The sequence below is a fragment of the Cupressus sempervirens genome, chromosome 10 (assembly GCF_028749045.1).
Source record: "Cupressus sempervirens isolate cs-2001-9-10 chromosome 10, ASM2874904v1, whole genome shotgun sequence".
NCBI classification, from domain to species: domain Eukaryota; kingdom Viridiplantae; phylum Streptophyta; class Pinopsida; order Cupressales; family Cupressaceae; genus Cupressus; species Cupressus sempervirens.
Window position 1 is genome coordinate 681,723,597 of NC_143127.1, and position 22,939 is coordinate 681,746,535.

General features: G+C 35.2%; 1 protein-coding gene across 6 annotated transcripts in view; it reads left to right on the plus strand.

Moving 5' to 3' along the window:
- Nucleotides 1-22,939, plus strand: part of LOC149535647 (CAAX amino terminal protease family protein) — a 183,717-nt gene that overhangs the window by 69,221 nt on the left and 91,557 nt on the right. For all 6 annotated transcript variants that reach the window (XM_089803459.1, XM_089803461.1, XM_089803462.1 and 3 more), the window contains one exon: nucleotides 12,690-12,823. In XM_089803459.1, the coding sequence (XP_089659585.1) occupies nucleotides 12,690-12,823 (134 nt within the window). The remainder of the gene's footprint in view (nucleotides 1-12,689; nucleotides 12,824-22,939) is intronic.

A 22,939-nucleotide genomic window follows, 5' to 3' on the forward strand; every position in this document is an offset into this window, starting at 1 on the left:
TATACATAGAATGTGCAGTTGTAAGTTCCTGAACATTTCTTGATCGGTGGTCGGTTTGTGCACAAGTTTTAAATTCACGCAAGAAGAAAAGATGGTGTAGATTGAATATGAGTAAATGCTTTTGGTATTCAGTTTTTGGTCGGAGTTATGTCAAGTTTTCTTCTCCCAAAAAAGTATGTCAAACAGATTGCAGAAAAGTCGGGCCAGATTTTATTAAGTTAGTGCAGAAAAATGTTGTGACAGGAGGTTATGAAAGTACCTGTCACATCTCAGTTTTCACTGGGTATTGAAAAAATCAGTTTGTTAACAGTCTGCAGGAGTTTTTAATCATCCATGAAGTTCATGTCACAAGTTCTCATTTTAAATATGTATGCAGAGAACTAGTTAGTCAAGTGTCGAGTTTGGTTTTAGTTTGATCCTAGAGGGTGTATGTGCCCCTTGATGTAACTCAGTTGAGTGACTGTTTTCCTCCTGAGTTTTCCAAGGTGAGGCTCTACATCAGGTTAAGCCCATGCTAATGCTTCTCCTCTTCACCATATGATGAGGCTTGCACAATATAGTGACAGTTATTTGATACATGTATGACTTGATCATTTGTACGTTTTATAATCTTAATTTAATGTTTCCTTGATATATATATGTGTGTGTGTGTGTGTTTCATTATGATGTTCCTAACTTCCTATCAAATGTATTTGTAGAAGTTAGTTATGGAAGTTATAGTAGTTTCCTTTCATGTGAACTAGAAAAGGGTTGTTACTTTACTTCTGCATACTTTTTCTTGTACAATGAATTCAATTGATAGTTTTTCTTTCTAAACGAAGTAACAAATATAACTATCTTTATGTCATTCTGTTATGAAATCCAATTTTACCTTAGAATATGTTTCTACTTTTAGCTTAGGAAAAATGGTATGTTACAGTAAGAATATCATGATATGGTTGAAAATGTCATTTTGGGAGCCAAAAGGGAATTAATAAATTATGTTATGTACCTAAGTATAAAGAAAAAATCTTTTAAGTAAAAGGTGTGTAGCTGAAGCTAAGTCTCACAATGGAGATTATAAATATGGCTCCCACTATGAGAATTCATCATCTAATTGTCTCTTTGGTTTTATTTCTCTTTTGTAAGGATTTCTAAGTCTTCTGATTTACAACTCCCTTGCTGAGGTATAAGGGTTTTGATTATGAGTTGTGCATTGAATCCACAGCTGAAGTATTGTGGATCAAATTTTGAGTATTGTTGAGTACGGAATTATTGAAGTCTTCCTACTATATTTCTTGTTGCTGGGAGACATTGTTGCTTCGAATTTGGTTGCATTTACCAGCTGCGATTTGAGGATTTCAATCTGCATATTTGAGAAATATTATGGGTGTCTTTCATATTTGCTCTTACTGTTATTTGAAAGACTGAATCAATAGAGGATTTAATTGCTCCACAGGGGGTTCGTAATCTGCAAATTCATAGACATATACAGCGTTTGGTGGCTGCAATCATAACCTACAAACCTGCAATTTGGATTGGGGAAATCCCTGTGCATTTTGGAGAGGCTACAGACATCACCTGTAGCAGCATTTGGGTCTTGTTTCATATCTGCAATCACATAAAGAGGCCTATGATAATTTTCTTGAGGGCTGCATCCAAGCTGAGGGTTCTACTGTAGAGTTTTGGAGGTTGGCGTTTGATTTGCAGACAGCTTGTAAAGTATTTCTAGAGGCTGCGAACAGTTGGCCAGCAGTCAAGTTATCACTATTTCAACATTGTGCAATCACAGGTCCATCATTTAATGAAAACATTTCCCAGTCCTTATTTAATAAAATTAATTGCACTAGTGGCATTTGTTCTCATATATTTATGTTTAGTGTTTAGCATTTACATTTGAATGTATTTAATTCGCAAAATTATATATTGCAAACACAAAAAGGCATATGCATTCCAAAAACATCATACACAGTAATAACAAGAGTGTGTGCCAAGTGTTTGACAGAATGTCAGACAATTGAAAAGTGGAGAAAATGGTTTTGCTGAAGTGATCAAGTAGTTGGGGTTATTACAAAATGTGCCTTCCAATTGATTGGAAATTGAGATATAGACCATATGGCATCATTGTGTGCCATAGTGCGATCCAAGTCCAAACTCTTAATTCTCCCAATAGGTTGGTAGAATCACCAGCTTTAATACTAGTGTAATTTTCCCATGTCGCTTCAATGCCTACGAAAGTACCTTTAGTTTATGAGACCAACAAGTAGAGATGTTGTACATGGTAGGAAGCCGAAGGCTGTGCAGAAGGAAAGCCGAAGGCCATGTAGAAGGAAGTCAAAGGCCGCACGGAAGGAGGCCGAAGGCTACACGGTAGGAAGCCGAAGGCCGTACAAAAGGAAAGAAAATACTTAGAGTAAAGAAGGTGTCATACATGGTTTGAATCTGCTATCCAGAAAGTATAGTGATTTCCAACTTATATGCTAGATAAGATGATATTAGAACATCAATTTCATAAGATATGTACTAAACAAGAATAGATGCTGAACATAGATTTTTGCCAATAATATTCACAGACAAAGATGACACTATAGATGTGCTAGACCTGAAGCAAAGTAATACAAAAAATCGGAATAGGGTAAGGGTTTAATCTTGCCGAAACCAAAATAGCCAAGTAGGGAAGGTCTTCCACTTCCGAAATGACAAACAATATAGTACCCCAACAGGAATTAGCAGTGCAAATAAATAATCCAAATTGCATATTAACAACATCCTACATGCTGCACATAAATACCCCTTGGAGAAAACTTTGGAGGGTTTACAAAAGAATGGCGACATCACAAACACCTACAAATAATTTATAAATATTAGGCCCCTTTTATTAATTAAATCAATTAATCAAATAAGTCTTTGTGATATTATTTGTTTTTTAGAACCATTTAATTATTTAACCTAATTAAATTATTTTATTAAAAATTTGGGACATTACAAAAGCTTACTAAAATATTTACATAGATATAATTTCAGTATTCAATGTCAATAAATTAATTCATAGTATAAACTTACAACTTGAAAACATACACTTTTTTTTCTTCCAAAATGAATAAATGCAATAGTGTGTCGATAAATTTTCATCCATTCATCTGAGATATAAGGGCCCGTTTGTTTGCTGAAATAGGAATAGGAAATGTATTCTCTGTTTGATACCCCAAATCGGAATAGGGAATAGGCAAACATATTCCAATTTTGCCCCTAAAATGAGCATATGTCCATTCCAAAAAATAGTTGTTATTGGAATGGGCCATTCCTATTCCCAATCTGATTTTTCTTTTTAAATTTTTTAATTTTTTTTTTGTATAATTGTAATTTTTTTTTTCTAACATTTAATTTTTTAAAACCTTTTTTTATAATATTTTTTTTATTATATCTATTTTTTAAAAATAAATTATATTTCTTATTAACTTCAATGAGTAAAATGAAAATGAAAATAAATTAACGTTTTTACCATTATTGAAAAAATTAATCAAAAAATAATAAATTTAAATAAAAAAATGTAAGGGAAATATTTTTAAAAATACAAAAGTTAACCTTATTCCTATTCCATTTTTGTACAACCAAACAAGAGAGTAACATATTCCCAATCAAATACCAGGTTAACCAAACAAGAATGGGATTGCTCTTTTCCAAGGTCACCGGGAGATGGGGAGACTTTGAGGTCTCCGGTACTGGTACTGGTACCGGTACGGCAATTTTTCAAATAGGAGATGGGGGTACTTGGAGACGGCAATTTTTTTTTTTTTTTTTTTAAAATAAATTTTTAATAGTTTAAACTTAAAGAGTCTAATACTAAAAGTAAATACAAAATTTCAAAATTTCAAAATAGTAATACCGTAAGACTAAAAGACTAAAGTAAATAATAAATTAATAATACTAGTGTTGTCACATTAAAAATTAAAATAGATTCATAGAGTCAAACTGTCAAAGATATAATAATAATAAGCGGTTAGATACAGAAGTACATTACTGAAATAGATTTTAAAACCTGACAAATTGGCATTGCTACAAAAAATTTGTGAAAATTATTGAATTATTCAACATTGATGCATGCATAGAGACACACTTAGGATTTCTATTTTCTAACTAAGAGTTAGGATTGCTTAGTTTAAAAGGGAGTAAATCATTTTGTAATAGTGTTTTTTTTCCAGTTACACAGATTCAACTAACAAAGATTCCTATATTGGTACTAGGATATTGCCAACAGCAGATAAACAGGTACGAATAATAAATACGACTTATACATCAAACTGAAACATGATATCCTCTTGAAAAAACAGAAATATGGGACCAAATACATTCATGTTAACATACATAAAACCTCTAGTCTATCACTGTTATCGCTGAGTCTTTATTAGCAAATAGATGCTTGGTTTTCATGAGGAATAATACTATTATCAAGCATTTGCATATCAGATTTCTGTTACATACGTAATACTATCTTCTAATGCACTAACAACAGTTTTTGCACCCTAATTCCTCAGCCGCATAAATTTATGTGATTTGGGATCTTTACTGCAATCCTGTACAGCTTCCAATATGTTGTCTTAGACTTGTATCGTGTTCCTGTAGGTGACGTACATCACCAAGCAATTGTTACGGAATTCATATAGTACCTTAGATTTTTGCATTAAAAACATTTAAATGAGGGCTAAAATATATAAAATTATTTAATATTATATTTTACATTTATATTTTATCAGGAGACTTCGGGGAGACTTCACTTTTTGGATTAGGAGACGGGGAGACTTCAGGAGACTTCGTCATGAAGTCTCCAACCTTTTTTGAGGTCTCCGGAGACGCAAAAAGTCTTCGAGACGCGTCTCAGTCTCCGAGACGCCACTTTTAGGGGGGAGACGGGTGTCCTGGTAACCATGCTCTTTTCCATTCCCATTCCAGATTTCCATTCCTGTTCTAATTTAGCATTCTAATTTTCTATTCCTATGCCGACAAACAAACGGGCCAAATTGAATATCTCCTCACTAATTGTCTCCCTATCCAATTGGAAAAAATTGAACTTGAATAAAAAATTTGATGTGAAACAAACAACCCAGTTTCATTTCCATAGTTTTAATTCAGAAATTCTATCAAATTACTGCAATAAACGGTAGCAATAAATCCAATACATTTACTGCCAAGTTCCCTTGATAGTAGTTAAACCATATGCTAACATTTTAATCTCAAAAAGAAACTCAGCTTGCTCACCTGTAAGTCTCTTGTGACTAGCATCCAAACCATAGTTTTGGGTGTTGGACTCAATACGAACATGGCAAAGCTGAGCTGACTTGGCAAAAGTTGGCAAAGTGAAAAACCCCAAGAAATTTAGAGACTTTTTAAGGATTTAAAACTGTAATGTCCCCATTTGTAGCAGGTTCTTGCAATTAGCTTGGTCAGTTCACCATCGCGACCCTCGTGAGTTGACAGTAGGATTTGAGGGTCTCAGTTGTGGGGTTATAGGCTTTCCAGTAGCCCATGGTGTGTTTTGGCTTCGTTTGAGGGACTTGTTATTTATAGTAAGTCAAAATGTTGGTTTCGATTAGCTTAGTTGAGTTAGAGGAATTGAGTAATGCTCCCAGTTTTTATTTCGAGCTTCTGGTTTGGGCTCCAAGACTCTTGGAGAGAGTGTCTATTTATAATAAGTCACCCATTAGGTTCATCTGTCGTCTTTCTTCATTAGGATCACTCTGGTGTTGTTAGATTTCGATTCTAACGCTTCTACAGTTGTTTTTGCAAGATGCGTGATTTACTATTATTATTCATCTAAATATGTTGAGGTTGTTATTTTTATTGGTGTTGTATGTTGCTCGCCTTAGTATTATAGCTCGTTGGAGTCGGGTCGAAAAGTTATAAATCATGGGTACAAGAAATAGTGGCCTTGTGTGTCAGAATATTATGTTATCGTGGAAAATATCATTTTTTAGAGCCAAAAGTAATTAATAATTATATTATATGGCACTTTATTATATTTTAATGTTGTGTTGAGGAAGTTTCTTAAGTGAAGATCGTTTGGGAAACTTGTGCCATTTAGAGATTATAAATATGAGCCCATTTGATGAGGAAAGCATTTAATTGATTATTTGCTTTTGTTGCTGGTGAGGAGTTTTTGAGTTTGTGCCCTTGCTGAAGTATAAGGGTTTTGAGATTTGAGAATTGCATGTGCAATCACTTTGCAATTTAGCTGCTGAGCTATAGCTAAGATTTCCCAACTTCTCTACTGTTTCACAATGTGGTTGAGAAGAGAATTGTTTTCTGTGAGTTTGTTAGCATCTCCTGTATTGTGGTTGAGTGTGGTTGGGAGATATTTTTGTTGAGAAATGCACTTGTTGGAGAATCAATATTTGGAGTCCTTTCTTGTTGGTGCTTCATTCTTCTATTTGAATGATCTGATCTGTACATATTGGCATATTTGGTGGCTGAAAGGCACTGACTTTGCCATACCTATGTTTGACTAGGAAAGCCTGCAATTTTGTTAAAGGGCTGTGTTGGATAGTACAAGGCCTGCGTTGAATTTTAATGGGCCTGCAATCAGACCCTAAGAGCCCAGGCAACTATTATAAAAGGCTGAGGTCAGTATTGGAGGCGGCATAAGTACTAACCCTGCCTAACGTGGCTGCCAAAAGTTACTGTCAATGATTGCTGTAAGGAATGTTGGAGTGTTGAGGACTGTAGGGCAGATTGTTGCATCTTTTGGCCTTTGAATTCTTGCATCCATCATCCAGGTTCCACTGTAAACACATTCAGTATATGCAATTCAATTTTCAGTTGTTAATTGTCATGTAAGCAATCAGATTTGCATTAATTAGAAGTGGTTTTATGTTTGAGTTATTTACTAGCATTGTTATTAGCTGTTCACTTGTTAGTCATTTATATATATTTTGAAGGTAAAAACTATTTATTGCAAAAAAAGTCCATAACAATTGCAACCATTCTTGGACGCAAAAAGACATTCTTCAACACATCTATAGAGTGAGCCAACAGGTTCATTATAGTGGTGATATAGTTGTTTGCGAAATGTTTGACGAAATGTCAAACCACTGATTTATAAGAAATTAATGTTTAATTAACTTATAACCAGTTGAGGGTTATTATAGTGGTATCAGAGTGGTTTCCTGCCATCCTGTGGGGTAGGAAAGTTATTTTATTTTCAGATTATCTGTTGCATTTGGAGTGACCATCACTCTATCATTTTCTAGCCATGGACAACCATAGGAGGACTGGTAGTTCTAGAAGTCGGTGAAGTAATGAGGAAGTTGGCATGAACGTGAATTCTTTGCAGGAGAGTATGTAAAAACTTAAGCTTCATTAACAGAGGTTGGTTGAGAGCTTGTCGGATCTAGAGACAGTTGAGAGGGTAGCCAGGGATATGGTCTTCGCCTTTAGAAGATTAGTGAGAAGGAGGCTTGATTTTTCCCTAACAGGTGTCCGTAATGCAAATGGACCTATATTTAGTACGACGCCTGCTAGTCCTATTCGTAGTGTTGATGATGAACTTATTCCATAGGGACAGGTGGTTGTGTTAGTGGCAACTGAGGATAGTGACACTGAGCTTCAACAGGTTGAGGCTCCTAGAGTTGTTACTGAAGTTAGTGTAGAGACAATTCATACAGTTGTTACCATTGATACTTCAGGCTCTCTCGAGGAGGGAATTCTTATAGGAGATTTATATGTCAGTTGTAGTTTTGCTCTAGGACAAGAGGCAGCTACTTCCTTAGATGGGACCATGCATGTATGGAGTCACCCAACTGTGATGTTGGTGATCTGGGTGTTATAGTAGAGTCAGTGGGTGTTGGTTTATGCTCTAGCATTCTTGATTTACAACCTGACTTTGATTACAACTTGATGTTGAGTAATGTGTGCAGAGTCAGGGATCGACAGTTGAGACTTTACTAGGAGATGTGGATGTAGATATTATGGACACATCTGATGATCTATTTGATGATGCTATGAGTTGTACTGGACATGATACCCCTTGCTAGTTATTGGGTGATGACTTCGACGAGGTTTTGGACAGGTCTCGGGATCAGGATTTATAGGGACTTTCTGTTGAGGAGGAAGTAGAGTCATGCAAGAAGTGCGATACACCGAGGGCTTCCTCAGAGGAGGTGTTGGTTGAGGTACCGAATAGTTGTACCTTGATTGCAAATGTGTGTGAGGACCGTAGCACACAAGTAGTGACCGATCTTGTGGTGAGCAGTTCTAATTCGATTTCCTATCACAAGTGCAGTTGGTGAGACAAAGAGTGTACATAGGAGGCAGGGGTTACAAAGGCATCATGTGGCCAGTTAGTTGAAGTTGAGTGATAGTGACGACACTTCAGATTTTGAGCATTATGATGCAATTCGTTAGATGCTAGGCGCATATAGTTGGGGTGCTCCTATGTTAGATGAGCACGGTGATAATACTCTTTCTCTAGTAGAGATTCATGCACTTCGAGAGGCTATCAGGATCTTGAAGCATAACTATTCGTAGTTAGTTGTTGACAAGGACTACCTTCTAGAGTGGGCTAGCACTTTTTATGAGACGTTAGGTTAAGAGAAAGAGGTGGCTGAGTTCACCCAAGAGAGAAGAGAGGCTATCAGGATCTTGAAGCATAACTATTCGTAGTTAGTTGTTGACAAGGACTACCTTCTAGAGTGGGCTAGCACCTTTTATGAGACGTTAGGTTAAGAGAAAGAGGTGGCTGAGTTCACCCAAGAGCTTGAGGTGGTTGTTGTCTCTCTTCAGTGTACTCAGTTGGCTCTTCAGGAGTCACAGTCACAGTTGGATGAGGTTACCATGGAGTTGGAGCAAGTTCAATTGACACCAGCACTAGATCCAATTTAGTTGCATATTGTGGTTGGTGGTGAGTTTGCTTCCACGGTTGGGGATGAGGGAAGTGATGTTGCAGCCAACACATTCATCCAAGATATGGGTGTAGTAGGTACGAATGAGGTAAGAGTATCAGTAGAGTCGAGCTCTCATGATGATTTGCTTCCTTCTGCTGGAAACGAATCTATTTCTTCATCTCATATAGTTGATAACATTGGACAGTTGGCAGTGCCATATTTTCAAAGGGATCAGCTGCGGGTTGCAGGGGAGTAGGTTGATGCTTTCACAAATAGTTTCTACTGCACAAAGTCTTTCATGGAGTATCTTTTGGAGAGTTTGGATGTGCGGGAGGATTCACACAAAGTGTTTGAGGCTAGTCTCATCTGAGACTCTTGCGCCATTCGGACGTTGTTAGGAAAGATTGTAGAGACTTTGTCTACTATTCTTCCCCATCGTGGTTGGGTTTGCTGAGAGGATTGCCAAGGATTCCGCTTGACAGTTAGTTCGGAATCAGAGATTGGAGCCATCTTCTAATTCCTAGTTTGATACTGATGAGCCCTTGACAGAGATTGGGTGCTTTTATCAACATTACATTGTGAGGAGCGCTCATTACTTCTCTTTTGACCCACAAGTAGAGGATTTAGTTTTACGTCGGTGTGGGTTGGCTCTAGTTTCATACCATCCATTATGCAATGGGTTAGCACCATCTTTTGGAGATGGGATCAACAGTTGTAAGTTAGATCACTTGCAGTATCCACATACCCAGGACAATTTATTTGGGCTTGGAGTTGATGATAATGATTTAGGTACTTATGGTCATTATCGTCTTCGCAATGCAATTGGGTGTGAGTGTCAGTTTGATGGGGACTCAAGTGTGGACAGAGTTGGTATTTCAGTTGGGTTGAGTTCCAATGCACTGTTGCCTTCATCGGCACCTAGAGTTAGTTTTCAGATGCTTCTGATGTTGATGTATGTTATTTGTGTGCTGGTGCTATATGAATTGCTTGTACACAGTAGGGATAGTACACAGTTTTACCCTTGGGATCCAGGTGGACTATAATGTTCATTTGCTTTAACATTGCTTGGGGACAAGCAATCTTAGTGAGGGAGGATTATAATGTCCCCATATGTAGCAAGTTCCTGTAGTTGGCTTGGTCAGTTCACCTTCGCGACCCTCGTGAGTTGACAATAGGATTTGACGGTCTCAGTTGTGCAGTTATAGGCTTTCCAATAGCCCATGGTGTGTTTTGGCTCCATTTGAGGGACTTACTATTTATAGTAAGTCAAATTGTTGGTTCCGATGAACTCAGTCGAGTTAGAGGAGTTGAGTAATGCACCTAATTTTTGTTTTGAGCTTCTAGTTTGGGCTCCAAGAATCTTGGAGAGAGCGTCTATTTATAGTAAGTCACCATTTTAGGTTCATTTGTCGTCTGTATTCATTAGGATGACTCTGGTGTTGTCAGATTTCGATTCTGATGCTTCTATAGTTGTTTTCACAAGACAGGTGAGTTTTTTATTAACATTCATCTAAATATGTTGAGGTCGCCTCGGTATGATAGCTCATTGGAACCAGGTCGAAAAGTTTTAAATCGTGGGCACAAGAATTTTTTTATTATTAATATTCATCTAAATATGTTGAGGTTATTTTTGTTGGTGTTGTTTGTTGCTCGCCTCGGTATGATAGCTCATTGGAACCAGGTCAAAAAGTTTTAAATCGTGGGCACAAGAATTTTTTTTTATTAATATTCATCTAAATATGTTGAGGTTATTTTTGTTAGTGTTGTTTGTTGCTCGCCTCGGTATGATAGCTCATTGGAACCAGGTCGAAAAGTTTTAAATAGTGGCCTTGTGTGTTAGAATATTATGTCATGGTGGAAAAGGTAATTTTTGGGAGCCAAAAGTAATTATTAGATATATTCTATGGCACTTTATTATATTTTAATGTTGTGTTGAGGAAGTTTTTCAAGTGAAGTTCGTTTGGGAAACTTGTGCCATTTGGAGATTATAAATATGAGCCCATTTGATGCGGAAAGCATTCGATTGATTATTTGCTTTTGTTGCCTGTGAGGAGTTTCTGAGTTTGTGCTCTTGTTGAAGTATAAGGGTTTTGAGATTTGAGAATTGCATTTGCAATCACTTTGCAATTTAGCTGCTGAGCTATAGCTAAGATTGCCCAACTTCTCTATTGTTTCACATTTTGGCTGAGAAGAGGATTGTTTTCTGTGAGTTTGTTAGCATCTCCTTTACTGTGGTTGAGTGTGGCTGGGAGATATTATTTTGTTGAGAAATGCACTTGTTGGAAAATCAATATTTGGAGTCCTTTCTTGTTGGTGCTTCATTCTTCCATTTGAATGATCTGATCTGTATGTATTGGCATTGCCAAAGTTGGCAGATTTGGCGGCTGAAAGGCACTGACTTTGCCAGACCTGTGTTTGACTGGGAAAGCCTGCAATTTTGTTAGAGGGCTATGTTGGATAGTACAGGGCCTGCGTTGAATTATAATGGGCCTACAATCAGACCCTAAGAGCCCAGGCAGGTATTATAGAAGGCTGCGATCAGTATTGCAGGCAGCACAAGTACTAACCCTACCTAACGTGGCTGCCAAAAGTTACTGTCAATGACTGCTGTAAGGAATGTTGGAGTGTTGAGGACTGTTGGGCAGATTGTCGCATCTTTTGGTGTTTGGATTCTTGCATCCATCATCCAGGTTCCATTGTAAACAGGTTCAGTATATGCAATTCAATTTTCAGTTGTTAACTGTCATGTAAGCAATCAGATTTGCATTAATTAGAAGTGGTTATATGTTTGAGTTATTTACTAGCATTGTTATTAGCTGTTCACTGTTAGTCATTCATAAATATTTTGAAGGTAAAAACTATTTATTGCAAAAAAAGTCCATAGCAATTGCAACCATTCTTGGACACAAAAAGGCATTCTTCAACACATCTATAGAGTGAGCCAACAGGATCATTGCAGCAGTGACATAGTTGCTTGCGAAATGTTTGACGAAATGTCAAACCACTGATTTATAAGGAAATTAATGTTTGATTAAGTTATAACTAGCTGAGGGTTATTACAAAAACTAGTTTCATGCACCTTTTATTGAAAACAACTTAAAGATAGACTGACATAATCTAATAGAAAGTAATTTGATCACATACACAAGTATACATCGATCACATAATATAAACTCAAATTTTAGCTTTAGGAAATAGCAAACTTAGATATATATAATTATAAATATTCTTAAATGCATTTAAAACTCATGTAATATGTATCCATGACATCAAATGTTCCAAACATATATCAAAACAAGAACACTATGGCTTAGAATATTATGATAATATCTCTAGCATTTATTATTTAATGATCAATATTGTATCATAGTGTAATATTATATAGTTTCTATTTTATGAATATTTCATAATAGAGACATCTGTTTTGTAATTCTTTAAGTGATCTCTTTGATTATTTCATAATTCATTCAATTATTTAACACCATGCTATCAAAGTGGGAGTCTTTTTTTTGGAAAAAAAAAAACTATAATCCTAAAAATAAATTTCACAATCCATTTGTAGTAAATTTTCTTCTGAATTTTTTAGAACTTTTTCAAAGCTTATCACTTTATGGAATCTTTATTTTGGTGTTAGGCTTATAAATCAAAGGAAAAAGGTAGAAATAGATGCATAATATTTATGCAGGATTTTGAGTAATAGTAATAAATCCATACATTTTTGTTTAAAATTTGCATGGATCCTTGCAGTTTTTGGTTTTGATTTTCAATATCCAAGTTGCTTTCAGGTTTTTACTACTCAATAATAAATCAATTCTATTTATTACCATGAGGCAGAATGGAGAGAACCTTTGAACATAAAGAATGGATGGCTTTTATGGGGAGGAATAGGTACCATTGTTGCAGCTTTTGGTGTTGGACTCACAGGAGTAGCTTTATCTGCTTTGAATGGAGAAACTCCACCACGAGAGGTTTGGAAACAGTTGTGATCTTTATGAAAGCTTTACAGCATATATTTTAAATTTAGATTTTCTTTTTTGTGCATAAAATCTTTCACAACTCTTATTTCCCTATCTCTGTTTTTATTTGAATACTTATAGAAACTAAGTTACCAGTTCGAATCTGGATGCAGTTGTGGGTATGAGAAACCGGTACATGGATACATGATTTTTGTTGTTGGATTTTGGATGTGATTGGGTACGTGTGTGTATATTTATATTATACATTATATAGAAATATACAAACAGAAAAGGGAAAGAAATATACAGAATTAAATCATTGATCAATGCCAAATGCCAAAGATAAATATTAAATGCCAATTGATAGTTCACAGATATTCAAATAAGCCATACCATATATGTCTGTTCACATTTCCAATTAAACTCAGAAAATCATTATGATTACAAAATGTAGTCCATGATTCATCAATCATCAAAGGTATTATAAAACATAATCATCATTACTGGATTTTCATCTTCAGCTGATGCAAGTTCAGTATTATTTGAACCCAAAGTAGTTGAACTTGCACTAGATGCACCATGTGTAGGGATGTAGTGAGTCTAGTATGATCCTGAATGCAGTATGATCCTGAATGGTTGCATTCTGGGGCTATGCCACAAGCTTTGCTGCTCATCCTTGTAGTGATCCTCTTTACCTGACAAAATACGTTAGTTGGAATGAATACAAATGAAGTCTTCATCTTGTTTTGAATCCAACCAGCTACACTTTACTAAGTGGATTGGAGTTCCTTAATGGGTGCATCCAAGTTGGCACATTCGGCGGTACATCCCAAAGCTTTGACATCCTTGCAGTGATCCTCTTTACATGACAAAAGACGTAAGTTGGAATGAATATAAACTAAGTCTTCGTCTTTCATTGATTCCAACTAGCTATGCAGATAGAAGTGGATAAAGGAGTATGTATTCTGATTCCGTTCAGCAGTAGAAGAACTTACAACCTATTCAGTTTTTACAAAATCAAAAATAAAAATGCAAAGGAAATTAAAGAATGTTAAGATACAACATTGTAGAATACAAGTGGTAAAAAAAAAAGAAAAAAATTGTGAGAGGATCTTGATTGCAAGAGGTCGGAGGTACCCAAATTTTTGACCACGGAGGTACCACCATCTAATAGCTTCCATGTCATATTAGTCATTAATAGCTATTGAAGTATGACTTCTTCCTAAGGTAAACAAGCCAAATTCTTTCTACACTTCTTCATTTGGTAGAGTCTAGCGAATGCCCGCTTGTACCCATTAGCAACTTTTTTCTCCATATGGTGCTAATCTCTCTGGCGTAGAAGTACTTTCTTCCTACAGTACCTTGAAGATATGACATGTGCAAGTAGGTGCATTGGGATGGTAATCTTTTCCTCATGATGATGAACGATTGATTCTGCCTTAATGCGTAAGGTTTCACATTTTATGAGGCCATTCTCATATTCTTGTATTGCCAATTTTACTCTCTCTACCATTGTGTCCATGCCATCATAGAAATTCCCCAAACAAGGTGAATCTGTATCAGAAAATCAGAGTCATGATAGGCTCGGTGAGTTCCAATATATGTTCCACATGAGCCCACCAACTATCATCCAAGACCGATGAATTGTCCTTTTGGTCCCTGTAACAACCACTTTTCCTAAGTCTTAACTAACAACTATCATATCAAAGATATACAATTATTACATCATATTCATAGGAAGACAATTATATCAGTTACATTCATGTCAATGAGATTAACAGTTACAATTACTTAAATGGAAAACTCATAACTAACAATTGAAGATACCATCAATGAATTTACTCAAAGAATTTAAAATCTACATACCGTGAAATTCGAAACTGAAATCAATCTAGGGATGCTTCTGCAAAACTCAGGTTAGTCCACAAATACCACTTAGGATCAAATGACGATTACTATCAAATACTACTATATCAATTAGGGCATCAATTACCATTGGGTTATTTAGGGCATCACATACCACTGTATTAATTAGGGCATCAATTACCATTGGATCATCGAGGGCATCAAATACTACTGTATCTTTTAGGGGGTCAATACCACTGTGTCATTTAAGCTTCAGATACCATTGTATCATTTAGGGCATCAGATACAACTGTATCATTTAGGGCTTCAAATATCATTGTATCTTTCCTTTTCTTTCTATTGCTAGCTGTGGCTATAACATAAGATTAGAAGATATTCTATAATCAATATTCTTATAAATGAAAGACTGAAATAACAACCCATCAAATAAACCTATCTCTTGCAAATAAATATATTCCATGTTCAGTTAGAAGATCAATCGAACTAACTAGTTGCCAATTACATTAACGATAAGAGTTGCTTTCATTTAAAGAAATAACTATAACCATGATACAACTCAATTCATCTTATCCTCTACTTGAATAGACATCACAAAAGTAAAATACCTATTACCAATAAAGGTTTGAATGCTTATCTTTGTCTGACGCACGTTTTGACATTTTGTGGAGAGGGAAAATACTGTCAGGGGCTTAACCACCCAACCACAGACCTTATACTTATCCCCACACTTTCTCTAACTAGAAAAGCCCTCCCTACTCGAAATAGACATGGAACACCTTGTTAACCACTGAGCATTTTGGTATTAATCACACCAGTCGACTTGACAACAAAGAATGAATTGGACATGCATGAGCTATTAAATGTTCCTTTAAAACAATAAATAATTGTTATGTCACAACTGATTTTGTTTTATGTTATTGCAGATTTCTATCTCTCACCTCTTCACCCTTTTCCTTGGCCATACAACCAGGTGAGTCCCAGGTATTTTAAATCTCAGAGTAAACCAACTCATTCTGCTGATCCTCAACTAGTGTATGAATGTTACATGTTTCAGTACATCATAGCATTTATGGCTTGAGAAAATTATCTTAAGACTTGCAAAGTACAATTCGTTTCTGACTTTCAATAGTAAAATAAAGATGTTTGGACTTATCATGACAATTGGTCTTGACTCAATATGGAAAGATTAGTTTCTTTGATAATATAGTACATATTTCTCATGGACATACTTCCTTCTGCTATAAATTTGAAATAACCCCAACAGGTTATTACTCCTTCCAACACCAGAAACTCTTTTAGTGGTTTGACATTTCGTCAAACACTTGGCTTGCAGTAGAAAACTTTTTGTAGTGTTTCCAATAGTTCAAGTATGTAGTGAAATATAATTAACAATATTAGTACTAACAGCAATGTTCAATAAATCTGATTACAATCTGCTACTAATGACTGGACTGTTACATTCATGCCGATTGCAGATTACAATACAATGTCTTATGGTAATAATAAACCCAATCAATTCCTTAACTAGAACAATCAAATTGGGATTAATGAATAATAGTGATTGATTAAGGCATGTACTGAATTGTAAATCTGATTACAATCTGCTACACTATCCTTGCGATTTCCTTATAATCTCCGAATATATGATTGACGTTGGTGATATAATATAATCCGGCCTACCAAATTCCGTTAATCTTGTGCAAATTATTTCAAACGGCTTCTATACAAACGGCTCCTAAATCAATTTGAATCGGTTCCACTTCCAGCTCGACTTCAATGGCGTCACCCTATAACATGATCTTTGCAATTGCCTTTGGCCCAGACTTTGGCCCTAATAGTATACAGAATTGCTGGCTGGAAGGATGGCTTTGAAACTCGTTCTTTTACCCCCGATCTGCTCACACTGCGACTTTCTATATAGAATGCTGAAGAAGTCGCCTTACTCCTCTTGCCAACTGATCCCGTAAAATAATAAACTCCAACCTTGCAAATAGCTTAAATCTTCAAAAGTCAATTCTTAGAATGATCCTCCAAAATTTGGCCTTAGGCCACAGATTTTGCCTCGATGAAATGACTGTAATGTCACCTCCAATCTGCAATAATTCAGATGATATTTCACATCCTCAAAATTGCGTACCAATTGAGAGTTATCGTTCTCAATGGCCAGTTGTGACAATTGCAGAAACCCTAGGCTCCACAATGCACTTGTGATTGAATCACAATCTGATATCCAGAGAGAAATAAACAACTTGCTTGATTAGAATGGAGCCCCGAGGTGCCTATTTATTCTTTTCTTTCCATTTTCTCCAGAAGCTTCCAGAACATTATTTTATTTTATCTATTAAGTGACTTTATAAAATATTTTTATAATCCAAGTCACTTTATTAAATTAATTAAATATAAAGTTACCTTTTAATATTTATTTATTTGATAACTTTATAAATAATTAACTTAATATCACTTATTTATTTAATTAAAATAATTAATTAGTCGTCCTCATAAAATATTCATTATTTTGGACAACCAAATTAATTAAATTAATTAAATCGAACTGCCTCCAAAAAATGGGGACATGACAAAATTGGAATGTAGGAATAAAGGAAAGAAGATGTATCACTTGAAAAGGAAATGACTACCTAACTTGGTCTAACTTAATGGAAAACGTGAGCCTTGGCCTAATGTTTAACAGACAGTTCCCTCACGGAAGCAATCCGTATGGAATATTCAGAATATATTTGATTTCTGACCTTCATCAAGGGTAGAACAAGCAGTAAAAGTGTGGGTAAAAATATACATAGCTAAATCGTGTGAAGACAATATATTCTCCTCCGCCTTCTCTCGGCTTCCAAATATATGTAAAGGCATTCGATAATCTCCCAGGCTTCTAAGAAGCTGTAACTTTTAAAGAAATGATTTTCCTTTTTGAACGCCGATATAATATGCCAAGCGTATATTTCGGTTTTTAGAAAAGAATTGAATAAATATGGAAAAGATCTTAAAGGTTATAAATCAAGGATAATTTATAATATATTTATCTACTTGCACATAGATGTATTTATAAGATAGCATCATAGTATATATTTTATACAAGGTTGTATCTTTTATTATGTATATCTAAATACATGGTTTACTTGGAATATTATTTTATCTTCTTGTACATGTACTTAAATGTACGTATTAGATAGAATCTTGTATAAAAATAATACTATGTCACCTTTATTTCTATATCTATGTGCACGTTCATAAATATGTGTTAATCTGAAATGATAGAAATGTCAATCATAAGCTGTTTAAAGGTATGTAATTTAATTAAGTTAAATCATTAATGTTTTTAATGTTTATTTAATAGCTCATGCGTGTCTAATGTGTGTAACCTATTATGCAGTCGCTAGGTCCTCAACCATGGTGATTCAAGATTCATACCCATTCACACAATGATGGTGATGCTCTTGTGCCCAATTCTTTTTTGACAATCCTTCCACCCCTTAGACATGCTCCTTACAAGGAAATTCTCTGCAGTTAAATCATATTATCATAATAAGTTATTAATCATAAATAATCATAACGGCTAACCACCTCTTCAATTCCATGAAATCAACCACCTCTTCAATTCCATGAAATCATGATAAATAATCAACTAGCATGTTATCTTCATATGAAATTATAATGACTATCTATCTTACCATTTCGCAGGATTATAACAAATTTAACTGTCAACTGACTTCATGTGAACCTCAATGGCTATATGAACATTTTAAATTGGGTCAAAAATTGGGATGTAACAGTCCCTCTTTGAATGTGAAGCCTTCCATACATGTCATTAGTTGCAAATAATCACCATTTGACCCAATTGCCTTTTGCACCTTTAGATGTCGTCTCATAAGAATAGTATGAGATACAAATTGGGTCTCAACAACCTATGCAAGTTAATACCAATATCAATATGTAAACAACACATTAAAAGAATAATAAATATTAAGCAAATTAATATACAAATTGATAAATGAACATGACATAGCATAAATTAAAATTAAATAAATAAAATTTAGTATTTACCTTCAACGACTCCAATCTCGAGAACAATCTATTGTGACATTTGGTAATTCATCACAAACATATGAATCTCCTCAGCTTCTTCATATATTTGTTTCACCGACTCTATTTGAGTGCCAATTTGCTGCATCGCCAAGTTGAGGGAGTGTACATGCATGTTGTCCAAAAAATGTGCTCATATCAGCCCTGGGGAGTGTACATGCATGTTGGTACACTCATGTACATGCATGATTGTAATTAACTAGACTACATTATCACTACCCACCATCTCTATGGACTGATCGAGAATTATGGAACTGAATTGTGCATTCCTCACTTTCCCTTCACAATCAACTGCCCTAAAAAAAATTGCCCCTTTAAGTGACAATACAATAACATTAATCAATGGACAGTTTCTGGTATCTTTCCATCAATTGAAAACAATAGAAACACTTGATTCAATCGAAGAATCTCTAATTGGTTGAGGGGAGGTTTGTATAGCGTTCCTTTCTCTTTGCAACAAGCGGGTAACCTGGGACTTGTGAAACCAGCTGATGCACTATTGATTGTTGACACCATTTCCCACCAATAAGGTGATCTCAGCAAGTTGAAAGGAAGACCATTGGCATAAAGGCAGTGTACAATTTTTTGTTCAGCAATGTCTCTTGCCTCCTTTTTAAATGCCTTGTCTAGTGGACCTCATTTGTAGGTGATCATAGGCAAGAATGGATGTTTGGAGGCTACAACTAAATCGGTGGGTAAAGATTATCTTCTTTTCTTTCCATCTCCACCAGTATATGCACTTTGTTTTAATCTTAGAACCAATCTATCAACCTCTTCTTGTTTTTTTACAAATCCTGCTATTCGTGCGGGAGACAACACCTTATTTGGGCCTAGACATGTTCTCATCTCTTTATGAGCAGGGCTCATATAGCGAAGTTCCACTCGAGAATATGAGTTATTTTTTAGTCTAGTATTACAATAATTACACTTACCAATATATGCTCCATCTTTTGAAACTTGTGAAATTCCTGTGGTAAGTCTCCATAAAGGAGATCCTATATTAATTTTGAATTTATCGGTTCCTTCCCCACCCACTGAACTTTTACAACTAGTCATTCTTGCCATCTGATTTCTTGCTAAGAGAAGAAATTAAATGAACTAAAATTAGGTTAAAAATAAGAAATGCAACAAATGCATAATAAAGATACAATAACATTAGAAGAAAGAGCTAAACTTGTTTTTTTATTTCTTTAAAAAAATGGAAAAATCTTGAAGAAGTTCTTGAAAATCTAAAGAACCTTCATCAAAAGACTCAACAATAGGGTCAAAAGCTTACCCTATAGCCATAGATCTTCTTTGTGGAATCTATTTGGCACCCCATGAAGGATCCCCCTCATAAATAATCATCTGCCATTCCAATTGCCAAAATGGAAACCAAATGAGAAGAGAGCAAAACAGAAAACAAACTGATATGTTTGGACAAAGAATAGCCTCATAAAGGGTCATTCTAGGGTTTTATGGGAAAAAATAATAATAAAACAACTCTTTTCAAATGCACATGTTGTAGGGTAAAACTATGGTCTCTAATTATCTCTCATTTTAGTCTACAATTGGTCTTATGCAAATGCCCTCAGTTTGTACCTAAGAGTGTCAATCTGGGGTCATAAAACTAATGAAGGGTATAACAGCTATGTGCTCAAGCAATGGATAATAGGTCGAGTGGGGATGGATGGAAATCTAACTTTGAATTGAATCTTACACTTAGTCTAAAGTTTGAAATAAAAGCACAGCTCACACTTAAATCTAAAGCACACTGTTAATCTATGTCCAAGGATTAAATCAATCACACACTCGAATTGAAACACACTTTCTACTATAAGAATTTAATTATAACACTTCTCATTTTAAAGAAATACACTCTCTAACTTGATCTCATGATTGAATTGAATCATACTACGCAAATAAATGAGATTTTGTTTCAGTACACACTTCTCAACTTACTCACTAATTACTATAAATTACTTCACTCTTATTCTTCAAACAATCATTTATGGAGCAACTAATATAATCAGATTAAGAAGCACTGTATTACTAATTGAACATTCTGAATGTTATATTTCAGAGTTAATTAGAAATGATGGCATTTTCATTCAACAATCTTTTAATGACAAGAGCTGCCTTTCAGGCGTCAGGAGCTGTAATACCCGTGACAGGATCTGTTATAACAGAAATTATCTCACAAGAGGACAGAATTGTAAATCTGATAAAACTGTGCAATGTTCAATTTTGAAAGACAATCATTAAACAAATAAGTATATATCAGTGCATCAGTTACATTTCACTTGGCAAGTATAAAACCAATTCATATGTATATATTGTTAATTTTATGGTAGTGCTTGTTAGCCACTGATAAACCATCAGATTTGTTGGCTTCCCAACCATAGATGATAAGCTTCTATCATCACCCTGAAGCACACTGCATAGTCTGTACATCGCAAAATTCATTTTTTATTGGTGCAAGAATGGCCTTGCATATATATGAAATAACACCTCTTAATAGACCTCTGGCTGGCCTTGTAGTTTGGTGCAGGAGCACACTGCATAGTCTGTACATCGCAAAATTCATTTTTTATTGGTGCAAGAATGGCCTTGCATATATATGAAATAACGCCTCTTAATAGACCTGTGGCTGGCCTTGTAGTTTGGTGCAGGAGCACCCTCAAACCTAAGCACTGATCCAAGGCATGGCGGGTCCAAGTAGGGTAGTAGGAGTAAAATAAGTTTTCATGGACCAATTGGTTAAATCCTGTAATGCTTATGCAGAGTTGTAAGCCAAAGTTGGCACACTTTTGTTATCAAAAAACTTTAGGGAAAATTTGCAATGTAAGGCCAAGGGGGTCCAAGATGCAAGGAAGCCCTTAGGCCATGGTTGTTGGATCCTTCTAATGCAATATGAGTCATTTGTAAGGTGCCAAAGGTCCTACAATAAGTAGAAGGGCAAGATGCTCAAAAGTTGTCAAGTTGTTGAAGTGTTGTCAATGACAACATTGACAACATTTGGCCAAAGTTGCATTTGGTTACCAGCAGTCACCTAACGTCCAAAACCAGTTAGAAATTGTTGAGAGAAGTCTGAAATAACCTTGCAATGGCCTGAGCATGGGTGTGGATGTTGGAATATTTTTTCTTGGAGCAATAAAACTGTTTGGGATAATTTAATTTCTGTTCAAAATCTGCGCATTCTGTATGTGACTGAATTGGTAAGGATGTAATTATTTTAGACCTTGTTGATGCTAAGTAACATGAATCGTTTTCTGCAAATGTACTAACATTGCCAATGTAATTGATGTCTTCCAAATGTAGAGTTGAAGGCTCATAAATATGAGAGGTGGAGGCATGTCTGATGAAAAGACATATCTCTATAGTTAATCATCATTGGTTAATATATTAATAATATAAACAACCATATGTATCACTCATCTTTAACCATATATGTTATAATATATTATTATATTATGATATAATAATATATAATGTATAATATATATAATATATATAAAATGTTTATCTTAAAGATGATTTACCATCAACAAGGTATCTCATGATAAAATCAATGAAATATCCTCCCCTGATTTGAACTTTGACTTGCAGAAATTTAACTTAAGGAATATTGTCAAACACTTTGTATGCAAACTCATAAAGCTGATTTCCTCAATAAATTGCTTTCCAATGAGTAGATTTACGAACAACTATGAAGTGACATTAAAAATCATAACATTTTTACAAACACTTGGCACACATTCAATAGTATATGAAACATTTGGAAACTCTTTCAATCTGCTAATAAAGGGTGATTTTTAAATGTAGATGTGCACTTACAGCTGCCTTAAAGGCTGCAACAACTATTCAGACTTGTATTCAACAATTATTATGCAAAATATCAAAATTTGACAGAAGAAACCTGGAATTAGTTGCCGTAGTATTTTGCAGATGTAGTCGGCCAACCCTCCAAACTTTTAATCAGCCGGAAAAACAAGTAAACTTGATACCAACACTGTTCACGCCGTACTGTAGCAAAATACTGTTCATGCGGCACTATAGCAATAACTAACTTCAGATCTGCACCTCAAACCCTTGTAAATTTCTTTATGCAAACGCCCCAAATGAAACCCAGTGTGTTTCCTGAAGTGAAAACACCCTTGATCCTCCTGACTGTGTCTTCCAACAGCG